The sequence below is a fragment of the Lonchura striata genome, chromosome 3 (assembly GCF_046129695.1).
Source record: "Lonchura striata isolate bLonStr1 chromosome 3, bLonStr1.mat, whole genome shotgun sequence".
Taxonomy (NCBI): Eukaryota; Metazoa; Chordata; class Aves; order Passeriformes; family Estrildidae; genus Lonchura; species Lonchura striata.
Window position 1 is genome coordinate 88,799,095 of NC_134605.1, and position 19,218 is coordinate 88,818,312.

The window sequence follows — 19,218 nt, forward strand, 5'->3', positions numbered from 1 at the left end:
GATGCTGAAAGGCTGCAATTAGCTCACCCTTAAGTCTTCTCTTTTACAGGCTGAACAATCCCAATTCTTGTAGCTTTTCCCCACAGGAGACGTTCTCCACCCCTCTAATGATCTTAGTGGCCTCCTCTGGACTCACTCCAGCAGGTCTGAGGTTGATGTCCTTCCTGTGCAGGGCACTCCAGAGCTGGATGCAGCAGGGCAGGTGGGTCTCACAAGAGCAGAGCAGGGGGGCAAGATCACCTCCCTCACCCTGCTGACCACACTGCTTTTGATGCAGCCCAGGATCGAGTTGAATTTCTGGGCTATGAGTGCACAAGGCCAGTTCCTGCCCAGCCTCTCCTCTACCCCCAGGTCCTTCCCATCAGGGCTGCTCTGCTTGCACCAGGTCTTGTTAAACCACATGAGATTCCCCAGGGCCACTTCTGGAGCTTGTCCTTGTCCCTGTGGATGCCATCCTGCCCTTCAGGCGTGTCAACATTACCACTCAGCTGCTTGTCTGCAGACTGGCTGGGGGTGACTCAATCCCTTTGCCTCTGTCATTAATGAAGGTGTTAGATAACAGTGGTCCCAGAATGGACTCCCGAGGGACACCACTCATGTCCATCAGGACTCTGAGCCATTGACCACTACCCTCTGACCACAACCACTTCATAATCCACCTTACTATTAATGAGGTACAGATTGTACCATTGTGCTGGAGGTTTTGTGGTGTTTTGACAGAGCACCTGGCTGGCTGTTTAGCAGATGCTGAGTGCTTCTACACTATCACAGGAATAGGAGTGTTCTTTAGAAGCAGATTTACCAGCATTTATGGGTCTTCTTTCCACATCACCGAGTGGGTTCGAAGTACATAAATTTTACTTTGAAACTAAAGCAAAAGATGCAATCCCAACTTCTTGTGAGATTTCATTTCCAGAGGCTCAAACCAGTCTGAAATGAAAAATACCTGTAGAAGCTGTATTGTGAATATCTGCTCCTCACTGTCAGCTGTTTTCCTGTGTAGTTCATCTCTATTGATGTGCACCGTGTGCTAATATTGATGCAGCACCTGCGTCTTGATGCCCCCCAGACTGTCTCTGCTAACAACCTTGCTACATGTGCCATGGTTGTGGGGCGTGTGATGTGCTCCTGCAAGACCATCTTCATTTTGGGCTGATTGAGGCATCTGGTCTTTCGCTGAGCATGAGGAAGATGCTCAATTCCCAGCCCTGGGAATTAAGAAATGCTTCTGAGTCTTCCTGTACAGCACTCAATTTTTTATTCCACTGGAAACAGGGGGCACTGAAGATTCTACTGCATATGGACAGAAGACACACCAAATAAATTGCCCTCCTTTAATCTTATATTTCAATCATTTCTATACTTACTGATAGCAGCACTCCTACTGTGAGACAGGATGAACTGACAAAAGCATTTTCTTGATTTTCTGCAAATTTTTAACAATTCTTTTACTGGAGGAATCACCTTAGCTATATCTCAAGTGGCATTCATTCCCTCAGAGAAGATTTATGATTTTCATAAGAGCATGATTTTGAAAGTTTGCCGGGAAAGGAGCACATTTTGAATTCTGTTGTGATGACTAATGTGGGGATGATACTAGAGTTATTGCTGTTTTGTCAAATCAATGTTTTAATTAGACTATAATTCTTTAGAAAGTTCAATATTAAAACTTACCACATTCTTTTAACTGTCTGTATCTCCTGCAACCTTTGTAGTCCAGTTATGCTATGAAAATGAAAAAAAAATCTGCATGTAGCACAAGACTGGTTTTAATTTATAGCAACTTATTGTGCTTCCTCTATTACTTCTGAATTATAAATCATTTTCTATGACAGAATAAGTAAATCATGCAAAACTCTCCTATGTAATATTTCAAATGTTAATTTCACTGTCTTGCACCATGGGAACTGTAGCATTGGAGAACCTAAGACAAAAATCCTCTAATATTGATGTGCATCTATTTAATTCCGGATGTGGTATATCACTGCATGTTTCATGTTGCATGACCATAAAGTAATAGAAAATTAATTTTTACTGAAAATAAGTGAAAAATAAAGCTCCTTCTACACTGTAACATTCACACTCACCTCACAACAACATTGGTAAGACTTATTCCTCCTGATATTGCAGTTTTCCAAACTAGTTTTCAGTGTGCTCTGATGCTGCTCCTTCCCTGTCTGTGGCAGGTGCACACTACAGAAGAGGCTGAAGCCTTCTAAGAAATCATTTTCTCCAGTGATCCTTACTGCAACTCTCGCTGTCATTACTGAACCTGCAGGGAGGACTGGCAGGGGGGACTGCACAAGCACTTACCTACTCCAGTGCTGCCAGCTGGAGGATTTCTGGGATCCTCCACTACCAGTTTAAGCCAGGGAAGCTCTCAATCCTTAAGTAGATTTGGTGCAGCCACACAGTTTGAATTGTTAGCCCTCCTGAAGAAAAGGTACTGTCAAGTATAGGGGCAGTAGTGGGTTTTTTTGAAGAACTATGACCATGTTCATCAAGTAGATTATTAAACCACAAGGTTTTCCAATAATTTCTAGTTTTTAAGCTGTATATATCTGTGGGAACCCAGGGCAGGGGGAATATTCCCCTGTCTGTCCTGGGGTGCTCTGACTCAGGAAAACACTGACTTTGACCCTCATTCATGGAGAAGGCCTCCAAAGCTTCAAAGTAAACTAGAGACCACAAAAGTGTGAAATAGGTTGTAGGGATTGTAGAGAGTAGTTTGGTATGTGACATGAGTGAGAAAATTAGGTTTTAGGTATGTGACATGAGTGAGAAATTTAGGTTTTATGATTTTTAGCATACTGTAGATGGGTACAAGATGGAGGATACAAGGTGGTGTCTCAAGTTCCTTTCTTCTTCTTCCTTCCTCGTCTTCTTGGCTTTGGGTGGTATCTTGTAATTGCATAGAAAAATCCACATTGCGGGTTTTTAGGGGTCAGTTATTGGGTTAGAAAGGGAAATCTAATATAATATGTTTCTTCTTAATTGGGTAGTTTAGTTTTTGATTCGACTTAGAAAGACCTTGCAACATGAGGCCATTGACCATTTTTGTGCTGGTTTTGGGCATGCAAGGTCTGGGTGCAGACAGTGTGCTGAAGTCATGATAAGATAACAATAAAACAAGAACCTGAAGACTGAAGAAGTCCTGTGCATCTGTTTTCCTGACAAAGAACTGCTTCAGGAGGGTTTCCCCCTGCCAGGGGAGCCCTCAGTTTGTTGCCCAGCATGGGGCCCATAAACTCACATATATTTCATACTGCAGGTCTAGTAAAATAAAAATTACTTAGAATGGTATAAGCTAGCTTAATTGGCTTGAGCCTGTGTTTTGAAAACATTTCTTGTCTTCACAAAACTCCAAATTTCAAATAAGAAAGGCACCATTTGTGATTTGAAAGAGTCACTTTTCTCACAATATAATACAATGCATAGATGTCGTCAGAAAATCCTGTGTATTTGCAAGCTTTGTGCATAAGCAAAAAAAAAAGACCAGAAGAATGAAAAAAGTGCATATTCTTCTTAAAAAAGAAAAAAAATAAACCAAAACCCAAAATCTATTCTTGCATTTTTGTCTAAAATAATATATACTTGTCCAATTATGAAGAAAATTACAAGAAAAGTGCAGCTACCTTTTCTGTGTGAATTTTTGGGCTGTAGTACTGCATTTTTCAAAGTTAGTTGAGCTTCAGTCATTAGCTTGTGTAGGACAAATTTTCCAGCCATTTGCAAGTAGTATTTTATCTCCATCCATCTTTCCATGGAGGCTTACTAGAAGTACAGTACAAATTGAATTGTCTAAAGAAAGGCATTCTAAGAGCTCTCATTTTAAACCTATGTCTGGTTTCTGTTGGGTCTTCTGCTCAGCACATCCGTATCACTTTTCTCTTACTGCTCAGGCAGTTAATTACATCTCAGAACACCCCAGGGAGACAGGTATCCCTGTTTCATTCTACCAGTGAGGAAGCCATACTACAAAATATTGAACAATTGTCCGAGGTCACTGAGAAAACAAGGAGTAGAGATAATAATCCAAATTCCTGTGCAGTGTGCTCTCTCCACATATATGCAGTGAAAGATATTTTTTCCTCACAGAAAATTGTTTTATTCTGAATTAAAATCAACTTCTGTTTCTAAAACACCAAAAGGTAAATGAAAAATCAAATTGAACCATTACACTACTTACTACTTGCTATATACATCTTAAATATCTAATCAGAATAGCTCTTTCTGATCTTTTCCTGGCCACCTTTCCAAAATAATTGACCAGAAATTAATAAAAATGTGCCCAGTAATTGTGGGCAATATTCAGATGTTAAATAAGTTACTGGGAAGAAAAAGTGATCAGGTCTTGATTAGTATCAGGACTAAGCAATGACTATAAATAAAAAATACTTAGGAAATAATCTATTCCTATGTAAATTGTATGCCATTAATATATATATTTATTTTTAACTCATCCATTATTGTGATCTGCCCTTTAAATATTGCATTTTTCCCCCTCTGCATATTTGAAAGACTTTTATTCAGTTCTGGAAAAGTCCATTATAAGGTTGCAGAATGCTAAATGAAGAGTTAAAAATATGTGATTTTCTCAAATCTTTGCTTAAAGACATTTAGCATGTGATGATAACCACGACATGGATAGACCACTAAATTTTTCTGTGCTTTCAATAATGGATAGGTAAAATAGTAAGGAAGAAACAACTCCATATGTACCCATCTCTGTGCTATAAATGTTACTGGTTTGATCCCATATTAAAAAAAAATTCTCATGTTAAAAATTAAATTAGCTTTTTAGATTCTGACTGTCCAGTAAGAAGGAAAAAAAAAAAAAAAACCAACAACTAAAATTCTGTATTTAAACAGATTAAAGCTATGGAGTCTCCTAGCAGTTGATCAGAAAATAATCTTTAAAGACAGCCTCAAGTAATGTATCAGTTATGTCTGTAATAAATACTGGGATCATTTCTATACCTCAGTGAACACAGTACAGTAAATAAGAGTCCATCTGAACCATAAAAAGCAGTACAAAAACACTAACATGCAAATTCAATCAGGCATAAACCAAGGGTACTGATTGCTGTGATAATAAGAATTAATTTTATATCCTAAAGGTGAGCTTCAAATACCAATTCTCAGGAGTATATAGCAGTTTGGAAGACATATGCAGTGTAATTAAAAGGGCTCTGCCCATGTTTTCACATTTCTTAGAAAAGTAGCTATGACACTATCACACTCAAAGCAATCCTTCAGCCCAAGCACTCTCAGATTCCTCACCAATAAACTCTCTTAAGTTTCCATCATGTTGCAATAACTTACACTTTTAGTTTCTGAAAGCAAAACATAAAATATTTCTCCTTAAATAAGAATGGCAAAGTTGCCAATAACAACGAATTCCTGAAAAAACTGAACCCTCTGCCCTCAGTTATCAAGCCACTTGTGTGGATTTCCTTTTACCCATAGTCTTTGACACTTGATAGCACTGGAGACAGTCAGAAGGGAAAAGGACAGAGAATGAGTGTGGTCTGCAAGAGCAGGGAGACTGGATGGAAGTCTAGATGTTACTGAGGGAAAAGGAAGGTCAGACACCACAGGGCTTTTTTTTCCCAGGAATGGGAAAAAAGGAAAAGGAATCAGCATTAGAACACATCGACAACCCAGCACCTTTTGTCAACACTTGGGCAGTCTGTTGCAGTTCTCCCAATCACCTTTCTCTCTCCAAAGCTACATCTATTGCCTGCTCTTCACCTGAAATGCCTCTCAGTTTCCATTTCATTAGCATGTCACTTTCTTAAGATGAAATACATGTCACTTTCTTTAGATGAAATATGTCCAGGCTCTCTTGTCTTCCCCTTTTGGCACAGTCTTTCTGAGAAAGACCAGGCTCACTCACTGCTCTCCTGTTCTGACAGTGAAACTCAGCCTGGTAATCAAACTTTCGACCCTTCCACTACCCAAGGAGCTACCTAAATCTCTGTGTAACTGCTGAGGTAGTCTATAGGACTCTAGCCTTTTACGATTTTTCCCAAAGATAGAGATTTCCATTCTCAGGAGCTCCCTTTCTTCCCTTGGTGCTGAAAGAAAAAGGTTACCTTGGAGTTCTGGTAGGAAGACACAAAAGAGCAGCTTTCATGGCAACCAACCTGTAATGACTAGCATGCAGGTGTATTGTGTTCATTAAAAACCTCTCTAGGAGAAAACCACTAGCAATCTGATTTCTCTTTTGGTGTGGCTGCATCTAGTAATGTACTGGCACACTGTGGTTCAGAGACTCTTGATAGTGCTGCTCCCTGTCATCTTGCTTTGTCCACAATGAATATATAATCCTTTACTGCTGTATGTGTGGTAGGCACCAGAGTTTACCCAGTCAAAGGCTGTAGTCCCAGAACTTCCACATCTGTTTGGGCTATGGATTCACGTGTTAATACAGTAGGATGTGTCATGCAATATCGACAGGAACTGTTAATTCTCAGCTATCACTTCGTATTTCAGTGATGGTGTTGAAGCTTGAAATCAAGGAAATAGGTCCACATGTTACTAAAAAAAGAGCATAAGAGGTTTGTACCACAAATTATGATTCATTTTTTGTTCCATATCAGAAGCTGGTACAGTCACTGGAGCAATTTGCTTTAGGAACAGTCAAGGAAAAGCCATTTCCTCCAGTTGGTAATATAAAGTCTTTTTTTACTGCATGGGAACTACCAAAAAGACTGTACATTTCACCTTTCTTTGAAGATGCTTCAATCTGGACAATGTTGAGGGGACTAAAAAGGAACAAGAAATTGGCTTATCTTTGCGTTGTACATTTTCTGAATATTTTTACTGCTTCAGTAATTTTAATTTATTTAAATGAAGCTTTTCTTTTTCATATAAATCTTCCTTGTCCCCAAGGCCTCTCTGCAAATGTAGTAACACTTCAGCAAAGGGTAACTGAAGCTAGAAAAAATTTACAGCAAAATGCTATTTTAAAAGGGTGTAGTGATATATACTGCAGAGGCAGGATTTTTAAATTCACTATACAGAAACGTATTCCCTGTAGGAATGAGAGATCTGAGGATTTAGAACCATATCATATTGGCTGCCACTTCTTCAACCCTCTAGGCAGTAGCTTTTCACAGCAAACTTTGGTTTCATGTGACTATAAAACCACTGATTTTCAAAAAGAGAACATCCTGAAGAACTCAGAGAAAGAAAATAAATGGAGTGCACCAAAAAATCACAGTAGAAATGTTTCTTGTTCCATAGCAAGTTCAACTGCTACCAGTCTTTTCCAGTTATGCCCACTTTATACATGCTCACCTGAACTCACTTTAGCTCTACAGCTGCTATTCCCCTCATACCTCAAGTCAATGAGATAAGAGTAGTTGCAGAGAAGACATCTTGCAGAGAAGAAATAGCTTTCAGAATTTTAACAGTGTTTTTATGTTTTATGTTTTAATTTTTCATTTTATATTTTCATTTATGTTTAATATTTTCATTTCTCACATATTTTTGCAAAAGGAATATTTGATACCTGATTTAACCGTTTAGGGGTTTTTTTGCCTCATAACAGATATTTATGTTCTTAGTGGCCAAAATGGTCAGCAGTTATTAGCAAAACCATGATACCAGCAGTGCTGCACTCTGGCATGATATGATACCCTGTGGCTTGTGCATTTCCATTTTAATCATTCTAAGTGTCATCAGTTGAAGTCAGTAGAAAGCAAAAACAGAAATCATTTGATGACCCACTGGCTTATTTAGGAGATAATTCAAGTTTTGGGTTTAGCTGCCAGACCAGAACTGTAGGGAGTTTAGTAATTGTGCCTTTGGGAGGGTAAAATTCCAGAAATATCATGTCAGAGAGGAAGAAGTTTTGTAGAAGCATTGTAAAAATTGAACTAAGAGTTTTTAGCTTATTCTTCCTGAGCATATTTGATTCACTAAGTAGGAAAAAGTGTTCTAAAGATACTGCAAGTAAAATCTCCTCTTACTTCATGGGGTAGCTTCACTTCTACACATTTTTCTTCCATTATTTTCTTTCCTTTGGTCTCAAATGGAAGTTAAAAATCAAACATATCTTTCTTATCTTTTCATGATCCAACTCCTCATCTTGTTACCATACCAACTGCATTAAATGCTGTTCAAATTTCTGCTTTAACTTAAATACTAGAAATTCAAAACACCAAATAAATTCTGAACTGGCAGACTAATGCAGTGATTTTTCCAGAGCTGACTATACCACCAACACAGTAGTTATTCATTCTCTGCTGAAAGTGAAGGAGTAAGGCTTTTTTTCTTCCTAAGATAGACAGATTCCTGTGTAGAGAAGTGGGTTGGTCTTCTGTAAGTTTTTCTGTGGGAGGATAAAGAAGTGGATGATAAAACCATCCTCATTTCATTTTTCTAAAGCTTTCAGCCAGAACCCTCAAGAACTTTGACAGCCTTTAGCAGTGGCATCCCTTTGTTTTTTCAATTTTAGATATTTACAATACTTGTTTTTCTCTTCTGTTTTTAGCACAAGAAGAATGGGCCACGACCCGTTCCAGCCTAAAGGCACCACCTCCAAGGTCAGCCAGAGGGGGATACAGGGAACACCCCTATGGTAGATATTGAAGGTCCTCCTCATCTGTGACCTCATCTCAAAGACAATTAATAGCCTGTGGTCTCCACATAAACAGCAACAAGACAAGTAATAGTCCATTTCTTTTCTATCCTAGGAATTACTGCTCATTATTATCCTATGTACTTACTTGTATTTCCTATAACATTGGCGTGACATTGGCATTAGTATTATTTTATAACACGGACTTAAAAAAAACAGACACAAAAAACCTTTGGCAAGCATTGTCTATAAACTATTTAAAGATGATGTTCTGTTGGTTGTATTCATTGCTGTGTGTAACTAAAAAGCATGACACTGTTACAGCTCTTGAGTCTCTCTACATACTAGTTAAGGCTGAGTTTCTGTTTAGGGTTGCTGAAAGACTGTAATATGATTTTTTTTTTTCTGAGCCAGACAATAATCAAGCTGTAGATAAGATGTTTTAATCTGTCTTTTTTAATATATGTTAGTTTAGATTAAGATGCTCGATATTAAGTTTGTAAATTTAATTTTAAATGCTGTTTTAATGGGGTTGAAAACAAGCAGCTACTGTATGTATGTAGCTAACTGAAGTTGTTCAGTGTTTTAACCTGTATTTGTTAAAAAAAATCACTTAAAGTTCCATGTGTAAGCTTCTCTAAATAGGAAACCATAATTTTGTCAAATATGTTTGCCATAATTTGTCAATAAAGCTGAAACCTTTTGTAACAAACTAAATTTGGAATTACTTGTTTTCTAGCTTTAAATGCCTGCTTTATTTCTTTTTCAAGAGATGCCTAAAATGTTTTTATATAAAAATTACAAAAATGAACCCAAGCCTGTTTTAAGATTTTTTGTGTAAGACTTTAAAAGTTGTATTAATAACTTCTGGTTGTTAAATAATATAAAAGTTAACAAACTAAACTGTTACATGAATCATGGTTAGTATCCACTAATGTATAACATGTTAATGGAAAAAAATGCTTTAGAACAATAAATGGATTTTAAACTATCCTTTAAGCTTGATCTTGCTAAACACAAACTCTGATTGACTTGTTTGTATTAGCATGTCTCTCGTGAGAATGTAATGGAGTTTAAAGAGGTAAGATTACCACTTACCACTGTTAGACTGTCTAAATGCTAGTTCTTCAACCTTTGAGTTTCCCCGCACATTAAATATCCCATTCAACATGTAAGCATTGCATAGATTCACCTATTTGTTTTCACTCAGAAGAGTGCGTTGACTGCATTTTTCGTAGTATATAACAATTTGTCTTGATAAACAAATCATCAGTGTCACTGCCCAGCTGTTGGTACTCAACTTCAAAAACTTTATTTGTAATTTTCAGTGCTAAATATCACCGCCCTTGAAGGCAGTTTAGAGGGCTGATATTTCTTTTGAGACTATCAGACTTGATGGCTGATGATTATTAAGGAAATATGTCGCAGGACTCAAAGGATGACTAAACGTTAAACAGGTAACACTAATAGTAACTCTGTAATTTTGAGTATGCAACAGTAATGTAAAATATTCTCAGTTATTAAGTTACTGATAGTTAAAAAAGTAAACCTACCAAAAGATAACAAATAGGTATATAGGCTATTAAAACAACTAATTAACATTAACTAGTGACAACAAAATTATTCTACAATATATAACCCTCAAGGTAATAAACAGAACTAAAATTAACAATAATAGTAATGCAACTCTTGCTAACAACAAATATATAACCTAAATTTTGATGAAGAAAAAAAAAAAAAAAAAACAGAAAACTTGATGGTAGGGATGCCAAAACTGTTAATCCTTTCAGTACAGTCTTTTTGTTTACAGTGGCTTTTTGTCAATGTGATTGGTTTACTTTTTTGATGTGACTAAAGTACAGGCCGATTGCTGTTCAGTTTGTGAACAAAATTTCTTGCAGCTGGAGTTGCATGCTAGCTCTTTTTGATAGTTTATGATGAATATGTTTTGTCCTTTGACGTGTTAAAGTGAATTGAGTAGGCTACATGATGGTTACATTGAGTTTATTCTGTCTCACTGTTTCAGGGACTCACAGGCACTGGACAGCTAAGCAGCAGATCTGCTGGGAAGTGGTCAGGTAAGCTCTGCTGCATCTCAGGGGGTTTTCCTATTTCCTCTTTTATCTCTGCATTTGTTTTTACTAACACACAAAAACGTATTCAGCTGCAGTTTTAAAATAAATGTCCTTCCAGCAATGTTTCCCTGCGTATCAGCATAATGATTATGGTATAATGGCAATCAAAACATTTACATGTGTGTTATGCTACTCTTCATTTCAATAAAAAAGTCTTGTAATCTAGCCTCTTAATGGCAAATATTAAGATGGTATACTTTATAACTGCTCTTGCTAAAAATAGGAGCTTCTGTTTATTAAAAGCATGCCTACATTTTGGGTACTCACATAGCAAAGAAAAATGCAATGCTAGATTGTCCTTGCCTTTGAAAATATTTAACATTTCTTCCTATGAAAATTGTATCTGGATAGAGACAGGAAGTTTGTTATTTATTCTTATGCTTAGTAGGTTTTTCTTTTTTATTCTTTAGAATGGCAGGGACATTTAGGTATTACTGTGCAATGGCACGGATGGAGGCATTACTTATATTTCTCTGTTAAATACATTGAAACATAAAGGTGTACTTTGGATTACCTTCTTAAATAGACTTCAGGTTATATGTGAGATTTTTGACTGAAGACAAATGTCATTGTTGGAAACAAAAAAAAAAAAAAAAATCCAGCTCAATTACAACTTTTTCCATGGACTCAGAAGTATGAACCTAATCACAATACAAAAAGTACAAATTCTTGTCATCATTCTTAACTAGATAATATAACACAAGTACACAGTCCTAGATACATTTATTACTCTGGCATCTTTTCCCATGACTGTGGTCTGGATGATGTAACATTTTCCAGGTTTGGTGGTATTCAACAGTTACTTACAAACCACAAGTTGTATTGTATAACAAGATATAAAGGGTTTAATTTTCCTTTCCAAAGAGTTGCCTCAAGATCTTTATAAATTTGTTTTATTGATGTGCTACAACCACCCTACAGACCAAATTGATCTAGAATGGCATTAAGGTTTGTCTGTATATTACAGTCACATCAGTGTGAGTGTGTCTCTGTAGGAAAATCTTCCATCTACCCACCTTGCATGTAGTTACACTAATTTGCTTTGGTCAGTATATATTTCTACAGAAAAAAAAAAATACTTTCCATTGCTATAAATAGTTTAATGCTGGTATAACTGTGATTATAGATTATTATGTATTGTAGATTATACTATATAACTATTCTAGGAAATTCTCCTATGCCTTGCTGAAATTATTAATAACACAAAGTTGTGAGCAGGTTACACCTGATGCGAGATCCAGGGCAAAGTAGATAAAATTAATTTCTCACTTGTGCATCACATTTTTATGTGAGGGTAACTACTGTGAACTCCTTGAGGATGGACTTCAATAAATATAGCTTTATAGCAGAGCAGTGTCCTTTAATATTCCTGTCTCCAAGTCTACTTTGCAGCTATTACTTGTCTAAATTTTAAAAATGGCAGAAGATTACATAAGATTTCTTTTGAAAAAGTAGGTTGAGTCAGTGCAAACAAGCAACTGTTTATGCAAATATTTTTTCTATTGATTTTCAGGAAAATAGTACGAAAAATTACCCAAGACTGCATGTGCTGTTCAGTGCTAGCTAAAAGTATATTTCACTGCTGTTTCTGAAGAAGCCTTGCAGTTTATCAGCTATGTCTTAGGAGAAACATAATCCGCTTTATTAATTTTTGTGAGAGTAACAAGAGAGTCAGATTATTCTAATTAACGTCTCTCTTCAGGTCTTCAATGAAAAGCTGTGACACATTCCACACATCCACCATCAGGTCAGCCACAATTCTGAGGTTCTGAAAACTTACGTGCACCACTAGAAAACCACTCTTGCTACAGATCACTCCAAGATACTTGTCACCAACCAATCACTTTATTTGGCTTAACTCACTTACCAATTAGTTTTGTTTGTAATACAAAGAAGAAAGCAATATAAAATACCAAAAATAAACAAGTGAGAAACACTTGGAAAGATAGGTTAAAAATGCAAAATTTTTATTCCAATATTTCTAAGATCTTTTTGTTTGTGTTGACCTCATATATAAAAGTTTGATCTTTAAAAGAAAGTAGTGCTATATAGTTCTTTTGCACTTTTTTAGTAGTTAAATTAGCAAATTCTATTTTATTTAGCAGCCTTTTTGCATGTATTCAAGAGCCATTCTAACTGTAAAAATTAGGTATTTCTAGAGCAGCAACTTTTATTAGAAAATAAAGTAGCACCATGTAACTCTTTCCTATTCAGCTTACAGTGTTTAAACAGAGATCTTAAATCATCATATGAATAAATTAAGAACCTCAGGAAGCACAATATATCTGACCTCACCGCAGAGGATATTGGCAATGTTTTTGTAGCTTAATGAGGTCCTCAACCTCCATTCAGAGTGATCTCTATCCCCTTAATCCACACCCCTTCCATAGCCCAGCCACAATTACTCCATTTTATTTAGACATGTGCTGAACTTCCAAACTGCCTAACAGTGCTGCTAGTGATGGGGAGTGAGGGCTTGAGGAACACATCACTGTGTCTGTGATAGCTCTGAGGAAATGGGTGTGCAGACCTTGTGAGTGGGCATGGCAGGATGGAAGGGCTTGTGTTGTATTGCCAGGGAGCTGCCAAACCACAGCCAAGACTGAGGTACTGAGCTTCATATCAGGAACTGAGTAAAGCAACCAAGTTACCATTAGGAACAGGATAATTAGCATATATGAGTGCATCCATTGAAAGGCTTATTATTTCATCATGATAATATGGATTTATGGTAGTCCTCATGAAATATCATCCAGGATTATTATCTGAAGATTAAAATCAAGAACAAGTAACCAACATATTGTGTTAAAATAAAAACAATTTGGTCTACAATAATGATGTATTTTCTTCATGTTTGACAATAGCAGGGTTGTTTTGTGAACTACCTTTCTAAGAAGTCCAAAGTCTTGCATGAGTCAAATATTGCAGCTACAAAGTTATAAATGAAGGTAAAGGAGAATCATCAAATTAGCTAAACATTGGAGAGAAAAAATCTTTGACAGTGAATGAAAGAAGCCTGTGATCCATTAAGAAAAGGAAGTCCTAGAACATTTTCCATATTGTATTGCATTAACATGCAGAAACAAGTCAAGACTGTATAAAGGTTAAATAGGGACAGCACTGGATATCAGTGTTCTTCATACAACCTTTGTAGGGATACCTTATATTCTGTAAATCTTACTAGTAATTTCCTTTTGTTTATGGAAAAATACTGTGTAAAATGAAGAGACAACTGAGAAACTCTACCTAATTTTTTTAAATAGCTACATATTTTGAGAGAAAATTGTTCTCCTGTTGTCTTCTGTTATTCCTTTTGTGAAAGAAATGCCAGATCCAAAAAAGATTATAATCTCCTTAAACTATGTTTGCTAACAACTTCTTAGCAAAGATGTTAAAGTAAATAGTTTTGGGTTTTTTTAATAAGTATTAACTGAATTCATTTTTAATGTTGTAGACCTTCAATAAAGAAGTCTTCTTCAAGACTGCAAGAAGATAAAGTTTGGGAAAAATACTCACAAAGTTAGAATAACAGAATAGGTTATAAATTAATCCTATGTGACAAAGAACCAATTTATCCCTATCCAGAATCTATGGATTTTTAGGGATCGGGAGGACAGAGTTCATTTGTAGATGCATTTTTTCAAGGTAGGATTAAAAACATTTCACCAACAGATTATAAAGTTTTTACACAAAAAGAAAGGCTATAATTGGAAAGTTGGCTGTAGTTAATGTCTGAAGAGTAAAGATCATATTTGTTATTATTTCATGTCATTTTCTGTTGTCAGCAGATTAATCAAAGTACAAAAAAACCCGAATTAGTGAGCAAAATCACAGGAAAAACTGAAAATTATTTGAATACTGAACAGAAAAATAATGCTAATGTCTTCTGAAGATTTTTGTCCTCCATTAAAAATCCAGATACACTCTATGACTTCTGTCAGTTATTAAAACCCAAGAGTTATCAGAAAAAGTGTCACATTATCAATTTTACTGTACTGGTCTCATGAGACAGAACAGGCACACAGATAACCAGTTCTCAAACCAATTATGGATTCAGAGATGATCACCATCATCCACTCTGTTCTTGGCTAATTGAATTTTTCTAGTCATTACTGTTTGTCATTGGAACCTGACAGAAAGCTTTGAAATCATTAAGCCTTTCCTTTTTCTTCAATTGGTTTTGTTTCTAGTCCTGGCAGTCAGATGCTAATGTTCATTTGAAACATTAAGAAAAATTGTTCCTACTGAAAGATCTGCTGATCTACATGGCTATTAGACAATTTATGAGCTTTACTCCTGAGAGTAAAGTATCTTTTGGTGGAGACATTTTATACTATATTTATATTCTGAAACCATGGAATCTGAAATGTGCCTGCCAGTAGGAGTACAGGAAAGATTTTCTGTCCTTTCACAGTCTCTGGTGGACTAAGTTATTTGTATTACATCTTGGCAGAACATGTTGAAATATATCTCTAAATCATGCATATCTGGAACAAAGTCTTTTTTCTCAAAGAGAAGCATTTTTTGTCAACTTAAGCTTAAGAAATACAGATTTCGAAAACTTCTATTAAAACATGTCACTGTTTCAAAGGTTTGTTTTTCTTATATAAATCCTTTTAATAGGCTATGTTGGTTAGTTCTTGAAAGACATAAATGCCTCCTTTCCTAGAATAATTGAATTAATTTTGAAACCTAGTATGCTTTACCAGAGGATAGCAGTATTTGTTGAAAATGCAATTGCAGACGTATTTAAAATATGTAAATCAGAAGGAATGTTTATTGGAAGAAGATCACACCCATGCTGTAAATGGTATAGGTCATCATTCACATATTAAAAAGATAAATATGAAAGAAAAAGATGTGCAGTTGATCTTTTATATCCTGCATTTGCTCTAAGAACTTTTCAAGATGCTGTATGGGAACAATTAGAACTTTCTAATATCTTTTCACAACATTTGGGTGTACAAGAAAAATAGAAATGCTTCAGTACCCTGATAAGAGTAGAATTAATTATGAAAACAATGTTTCTTGTTTATTTCTGTTGCTGCTATACCTTATTGATTTAATGGAGGTATAGTTTCTTATAGAGTATTATTATACAGTGTGAGAATAGCTGCTTCTAGCTTGTTTGGCACTGTTGTTGCCATGCTGAATCCATTAGCTCATGATGGATGGCTCACTCCCAGGGAAGCAGTGGATACTTCTGTTACCTGCCCTTGCATTACAAGATCTTCACACTGTGTTGCCACCAACAAGTCAGAGGTACAAACTGCTGAGCTGCTCATCTGTGACTCAGCATTCTGGGTGAGCTTGCTTTCTTTACTTCTGAACACTACACAAAACAATCTGTGCAAATATTTTGTATCATGATTTACTATATTCATATTTAATTCTATATACATTACATAGCTAATTATTATATTTCTTCCTGAACTTTATAACAATCCTGTACAACCAGTGGCAAAATTCAGTGAAAAGGTCTTGCCAATGCACCTTCTTTCTTTTTTCTTTCTTTTTTCCACTTTTTTTCTCTTCTCAGAACATAATCAAGGACATTTTCATTCAAATGAAATGCTGTTATTTGCTGATAATACAAGAATTTAGTGTGGCATTCTCTGAGTATTCAAAACTGATAGGGTTCTTTTTATTATTCTGTATAGTGTTTTGAATATTTAATACCTTTTTAGTATCTGTTTTAGAATTCATGGTGTAATGATGTAAAGATACAAACAACTGACAGGAATTTTGTATTACATAAAATTCATGTTAAGCAAAGTAGCTTTCTGATAGAGAATTTAATCTTGCAGATCTTACTCAGGTTTCATATACTAAAAATCCATGCTGACATCAAGGACTGACAAGGGAATATGAAATTCAGAATGTGATCTGTAGTCAGTTTTATAATTTCATTAAATTCAAACAGAACACTTAGCTGTTAAGGACTGGATTGCATCATTCCAGCTCATGTCCTGATTAGCATCAGTGTGAAATAACTTTGATCCAGGAAGAGTACTTTAGATACAGTACCCTGTCAAGATTTTACTTTTTCATGTCATCATAACCAATTTTCCCACATGCAGGAAAAATATTTAGTTGAAGGTACTTGCTTGGCACTGTTGTTCACTCAAATCTCAACTTGGCAGTCAAGTTCATTCATTCATGGTAGTCACCACTTTATTTTCTGAAGGCGGCACAATACTTTTTGTATCACTGAACTTGTTTGCAGATCTGAGGCAAAGATGGGTTGCCCATTAGACTGTGAAGGCATGTGGGACGTGCTTTAGGGAACCTAGTGCTCATTTGAAAGAGTTACGGGTATCCCAATAATGCTGCATAGTCCTAAAAAGCTGAAAGCACCTACAGAACTTAAAAGAAAATTGTTGCACTGAACTCAAAATAAAGGCAGCAGGTATGCCAATCTCTGCCTTATAATGGAGAGTTAGAAAAACAGTGAAGCTGCATGATTTGGCTAAGGTCACTCAGCAGGTCAAAGTGATGTAATAAAGTGCAATTGGCAAAGCAGCAGGTGGGGGTAAGAAGCTGCATCAGGAAATGAAACATGGGATTTGTTTTGAGAACTGAATTCCTCTGTCCACGGTTCAGTTGCACTGTCATCACTTGGTGCCTGCTGGACTTTACCAGGCAATTGGATTAAGCCACAGCAGAATGTGTGTGTATAGGGACCCTACCTGCTGAAGAAGCCTGTTATTATTTTCTTCATCCATTTCCCTTGTAACCCTATTTTTCTATAGCTGCATCACCTGTTGACATGGTAAGTTTCTCATGCTGTATATCTTTGATGAGCAAGAAAGGCTTTTGAAACACTGAGACACCTGGGCTTAAGACAGCTGGTAATACCCACTGTCCTCCCTAGATCACTGAGCACAGTTGGACTGGACCCTAAAAATCTACATATTCTTAAACTTTATAGAGCTGACAGTTCTGGAAATAACCAAAGTTTTATTTTATACCAATTTAGGGCTAATTTTAGAGTCAGAGTAGTTTGTTTGGGTTTTTTCTACTTTGGAGTCTGCTTAGCTAAATTAATGAAAATAAGACACCTGATTTTGTAATACACAGTCAACCAACCAAAACATAACTCGTAAGAATATCTTCAAGGATCTAGAAAGCAAATTGTTTAATAACACTTTATACCAGGTTCTCCATCTGGACTTACTTCAATGAATCATTCTCATTCATAGATCTCACAGACAAAATACAGAACAAGCTATAAAGTATAATTTGCCATGCCTCCATATTTCTTGTAAAAATACTTTTGGCAAGGCTGGCTATATTATCTACCATTAAGATGTTCTGTAAATGCAACTGTGTCCTCTTCAAGATGGTGGATTTTCAAGATCTTAAATTTTCCAAGGTGTGTGTCTGCTCAATCGAAGGATTTTGGTCAAAATTCTAAACAGTTCAGAAAAATAATAAATCTTTTTTTCTGTCAGATCCAGAAAAAGATGCTTGGGGTGAATGGTGAAGGGGTCAGGAGAAATATGTAGAACAAGCAAAAGCTCTGTCTGTATTAGCAAATTAGACACCACCAGAATGATCCTATCTCAGTTTTATTTTCCCAGTGCTTGTATTTTTAATTACAGTCTTGCCTAATATACAAGTTGATGTCTGTGGAAATGTATAAGGGTTGTGTGCCCAAATAGGCTTTTAGCCACAGAACCACTGGCAGACCTTCCCAGTGATTTAGAGGGTGTTTAATGGCAAACAGCTGAGTTTGGCTAAAACAGAGGAATGGATTATATTGTCCTTCAGCATCTCTATCAGCAATTTGGTGTGAGGGTAGACAAATTACTCAAAGTAAAAGGCTGCTAGTGTTGAGGGTTTTGTTGTCTTGATATCTTAGAAAGACTTCTGATCTGATTTTCACCAGAGTTACAAGTGTCATTATCAGCTGTGCCTGAGTGTAAAATGCTGTTTAAGGTTAGGTGCAAGCCTTGGCTTTCCCAGGCAAAGTAACAGTGTTGAATTTTTTATTTTAACTCAAGAATATAATGAACAATTAGTTACATTTATGAGGTATTCACATACTATTACCACGAATGACACAGAAAGCGAACTGTGAAAGTCATAATTTTGTCAAGAAAAATTAAAGTTTTTAATAGAGTTCAGAAAATTAATAAAGGAAAAAACACATTGAATAATGAGGATAAAAGAAATACTTAAAAGCTGTTCTTTCAGTGCCCTTTCTTAAGAATGAAACAGAAAAAATAAAACCTCATCCATTTTAAACTTAATGGTTGAAACAAAAAACAACCTAACAAAGTTTGACTCAGACACTGACTACATCAAATGTACACATGACAAGACCTGAATTTGGGTTTCACTGACCTGTGACTTATATTTAACTAACTTCACAGTACTTGGCTTACTTTAACAATTTATTTTGCAAGCCTGATATTTATACCCACCTAATAGTTTTCATCAAATAAAAATGTTTCCAAGTTTATGGAAAAGTTTACACAATTCACAAAT

At 36.0% G+C, this 19,218-nt stretch overlaps 1 protein-coding gene across 8 annotated transcripts in view; it reads left to right on the forward strand.

The window, feature by feature from the left end:
- Window positions 1-19,218, forward strand: part of KHDRBS2 (KH RNA binding domain containing, signal transduction associated 2) — a 349,074-nt gene that overhangs the window by 308,234 nt on the left and 21,622 nt on the right. For 7 of the 8 annotated variants that reach the window (XR_013339753.1, XR_013339757.1, XR_013339751.1 and 4 more), the window contains exons 9-10: window positions 8,504-8,677; window positions 10,617-10,668. Coding sequence is in view for 1 of the 8 variants with exons in the window: in XM_021525682.2 (XP_021381357.2) it covers window positions 8,504-8,601 (98 nt within the window). In the remaining 7 variants the exon portion in view is untranslated. Of the gene's footprint in view, window positions 1-8,503; window positions 9,582-10,616; window positions 10,669-19,218 lie in introns of those variants that run through there. The other variant, XM_021525682.2, reaches the window with a different exon arrangement.